Source organism: Rhincodon typus, unplaced genomic scaffold (assembly GCF_021869965.1).
Source record: "Rhincodon typus isolate 14 unplaced genomic scaffold, sRhiTyp1.1 hic_rhity00001260, whole genome shotgun sequence".
NCBI classification, from domain to species: domain Eukaryota; kingdom Metazoa; phylum Chordata; class Chondrichthyes; order Orectolobiformes; family Rhincodontidae; genus Rhincodon; species Rhincodon typus.
The window spans coordinates 2,664-6,695 of NW_025966898.1; the positions used below are offsets into that span (position 1 = coordinate 2,664).

At 52.8% G+C, this 4,032-nt stretch overlaps 1 protein-coding gene across 2 annotated transcripts in view; it reads left to right on the forward strand.

The window, feature by feature from the left end:
- kat8 (K(lysine) acetyltransferase 8) overlaps positions 1–4,032 on the forward strand; it is a 14,419-nt gene that overhangs the window by 1,689 nt on the left and 8,698 nt on the right. For both annotated transcript variants that reach the window (XM_048592468.1, XM_048592467.1), the window contains exons 2-4: positions 1,133–1,207; positions 1,507–1,682; positions 3,453–3,506. In XM_048592468.1, the coding sequence (XP_048448425.1) occupies positions 1,133–1,207; positions 1,507–1,682; positions 3,453–3,506 (305 nt within the window). The remainder of the gene's footprint in view (positions 1–1,132; positions 1,208–1,506; positions 1,683–3,452; positions 3,507–4,032) is intronic.

Genomic DNA, 4,032 nt, shown 5'->3' on the forward strand with positions numbered 1-4,032 from the left:
TTCTCTCCACACACATGCTGCCAGACCCGCTGAGCTTTTCCAGCAGCTTCTTGTTATTGTTTCGGACTCTTCCCCCACAGCATCTGCTCCAATTGTCAGGGGGTACTCTTGAAGACTTTCTTCCTTCCCACCACCATGCCTGTCTTCCCCGGTATTGCTTGGAGCCCGGTTACCTTCTGTTCCTCTGCCGCTGGGCCATTCGGCGTCGATAGCTCCCTGCATTCTGTCACCCGATGTCTGCTCGGGTTGCTGTGGGAATTCCTTGGAGACCTCCTTTCCCCGCCGGCGTTGCTCCACTCCATTCTGTGGAATACCCGACTCAGGACGTGACGGAACGTTCTGAATCCAAAGGCGCCCGTCTGATTGGCTCAGCGATCTCCTGGCCCGGTTCCCCACCCCCATTCCCTGAAAGATAACCCAGTCCATTGACTCCGCATCCCCCTGGTTTGCCGTAAGACAGACGGTGCAATTGCTCGGCGATCCCTGCCCACCCCCTGGCACTGGTCACTGTGACCACAGCCGGCCATCAATAGATGATCAAACCATTTCCTTTTGCTGCCATCCACTTGCGGTTGGGGGGTGGGGGTTGGTGGCGTGATCTCTTGACCTCTGGCCCCCTCTCCGTCGTGCCGTTCCCCAACGCGATGGGTCACCTGCATTTCTTCATCTTCCCTCTACACACCCCAACCCAACAGACAGCTAACACATCGCAATCAAACAGTTCATACAATGTGTCCCTTAGTATCTCTCAGTGACCAGCATCCCCCCCACCAACGCACACGTGTTGCTCTTCAAAAGGACACCCACCCCCATGATGTTTCCCCGCTGTGCATTAGTTTGGAGATTTGATTTAGGGCTATGTGAAGAGAGCAGGGCTCTGGGATTAGTTTGGGAATCGATACGGGGCTATGAGGGGAGGGAGCACGGCAGTGGGATTAGTTTGGGGATGGATACGGGGCTGTGGGGGGAGGGAGCGGGGCAGTGGGATTAGTTTGGGGATGGATACGGGGCTGTGGGGGGAGGGAGCGGGGCAGTGGGATTAGTTTGGGGATCGATACGGGGCTGTGGGGAGGGAGCGGGGGAGCAGTGGGATTACCCAGAAGCTAACCTGCTGACTGTTGAACTCTTGCAGACTCGGCGGAGGTGATCCAGTCTCGACTGAATGAGCAGGAAGCTCGTGAGGAGTTTTACGTTCATTATGTGGGCTGTGAGTATCCCGTCTGGTCAGGAAATCCCAAATCCCAAGCAACTATCCCTGTCAGTGCAGCATCCTGGTTGGTAAAGGTCGGGGGATCTTCCACAATGTTTATCTCAGTTGGAGCTGACAAAGTTGTTGGGGAGGTCGGGGTGAGTTAACAAGGGTCTGTATGTCTGCGCGCATTTCCCCCTCCCCGGTTGGACAGGGTGGAGGGAGTCAGGGAGAGAGTATGACTCTGTTCTGAATGGTCTTTCCTGTCTCCTTCCCCTTACGATCCCCCCACCACCCCCTGTTTTGGGCTTCGGCAGTTAACCGCCGGCTGGATGAGTGGGTGGACAAGAACCGCCTGGCACTGACTAAGACACTGAAGGAAGCCGTGCAGAAAACCAGCGACCAGTACATGAGCGAACTCTCCGACCAGCCCGAACGCAAGATCACCCGCAACCAGAAACGCAAACACGACGAGATCAACCACATCCAGAAGGTACAGGGTGGGACGCAGACGCATCTTCACGTGCTTTCTCAGCGCTCTCTCTCGCACTGTCTCACGCGCGCCCGCACTGTCTCGCGCTCTCGCACATGTGCGCATGCTCATGCTCTCTCGCGCACACTCGCGCACCCTCTCACGTGCATTCACTCACTGTCTCACGCACACTTGTGCGCATACACTCGCTCTTGCATACACTCACGCACACACACACTTTCACACGCACGCATACTCTCACGCGCATACACTCACACATACACTCAGTCTCTCACACACACACGCACACACACAGTCTGTCTCACACTCTCTCTCACACGCATACTCTCTATCACATGCATACGCGCACACACTCTCTCACACGCATACACTCACTCACGCACACACACTGTCACACACACACTCTCATGCGCACACACACACTCATGCACACTTACTCTCATACACTGTCTCTCGCACACACATTCTTTCTATCCTGCCTACTCTGTCCCAGTGTGTTTCCTCGCCTTCGCACTCACTTCCAGCCCCCATCCACATTGTGGAAAGTCAGGCCGCGATGCTTACAGGTAGAAATTGAATTCCGTGGGCCCAGTGCAGATTGTTGGTCTGAGGAAGCTAAAGGGTTTCTACTTATAGACCAGTCTAAGCGGTCCCTATGCATGCCCAGGGTAGGACCTTTGAGCAGACCTCTTTGTTGTTAATTTGATCTCTCTCTGTGTACCGTCTTGGTAGCTGTAACGCTGTGTCCTGACACACTTGTACGGTACAATCTGTCTGTGTATCATGCAAGAACAGGACAAAGAACGTAGAAGGTGAGGGCGTAGAGAGCGATTGAGGAGATCGGTGGCTGGTTGAGGGAGTGGGGGGATTGGATTACAGGAATAAGGATCTCTAGCTGCAGTTGTGCACAGCTTCAGGGAGACCATACCTGGAATGTTGTCTGCAATTTCCATCTCTGGATGTCAGGAAGAATGGACTTGTATTGTCGGGGGGGGTGGTGGCGGGGTCGGGGTTGGGGGATAGGGAGCTGTCTGGCCCTGTCAAGGGTCACTCAACCCAGCCTGGGAGGTGAGGACGTCGTCCGTGGTGGGGTTGGGGTGGTGGGGTTTGCTGAGTATATTCCTCCCAGGCCTTGATTGGGTTGGATTTATTATGGTTTTGTTTTGCGTGCAGCGCAGGCAGATCATACCATACAAATTGCATCAGGGCAGTAGATCAGAGCGAGGAATGCAACGTTACGGCTGCAGAGAAGGTACACAGAGCGAGATCAACGTTTCAATTTACAATTTGAGAGATCCATTCAGTCTGATAACAGCGCGCGAAGAAGCTGTTCTTCAATCTGTTGGTGCGTGGGAGGGGTCTTTGATATTGGCTGCCTCCCTGAGACAGCGGGAAGTGTAGATGGAGGCAGTGGATGGAAGGTTGGTTTGTGTGATGGACTGGGCTGTGTTCACAACTCTCTGTAGTTTCTTACGGTCCTGGGTAGAGCAATTGCCAGACCAAGCTGTGATGCATCCAGATAGGATGCTTTCTGTGGTGCATCTATAAAAGGAGTCTTTGTGGACGTGCTGAATTTCCACAGCCTCCTGAGGAAGCAGAGGCGTTGTTGTGCTTTCTTGACTGTCGTGTCAACGTGGGTGGACGTGGACAGATTGTTTGTGATCGTCGCTGGCGGTGGGACTGAATAGCTAACTGCTGTTGCCACATACTTCCCTGCAAATTGTGTCCAGAAGATGTGAAGTTATCTCTCTCTCTCTCTCACACACACAGACCTATGCAGAGATGGATCCCACGACAGCAGCTTTGGAAAAGGAGCACGAAGCGGTGAGTAACCCTTTGCCTGTTGTGACGTTCGCCTGACAGTAAAAACAGTTGGGTCGCATGGGATTCAGTGATTTTCCGATTGGATACATAACTGATTTAACAACAGGAGACGGAGAGTAATAGTGGAGGGTTGCTCTATTTCAGATTGGTTTCACAGGTCAGTGCAACCTCGAGGGCCGAAGGGCCTGTACTGAGCTGTAATGTTCTATGGACTGGAGGCCTGCGACCATCGATGTTCCACAAGGATCGGTGCTGGGTCCACTTTTGTGTCATTTATATAAAGAATTTGGATGAGAATATAGAAGGCATGGTTAGTGAGTTTGCGGACGACACCAAAATTGGTGGCATTGTAGACAGGGAAGAGGACTTTCTAAGATTACAAAGGGATCTCGATCAAATGAGTCAATGGGCTAAAAAATGGCAGGTGGAGTTCAATGTGGATATAAGCGAGATGTTGCATTTTGGTCCAACAAACAAGGGCAGGGCTTGTACAATTAATGGCAGGGCCTAGGGTAAGTTGTAGAAC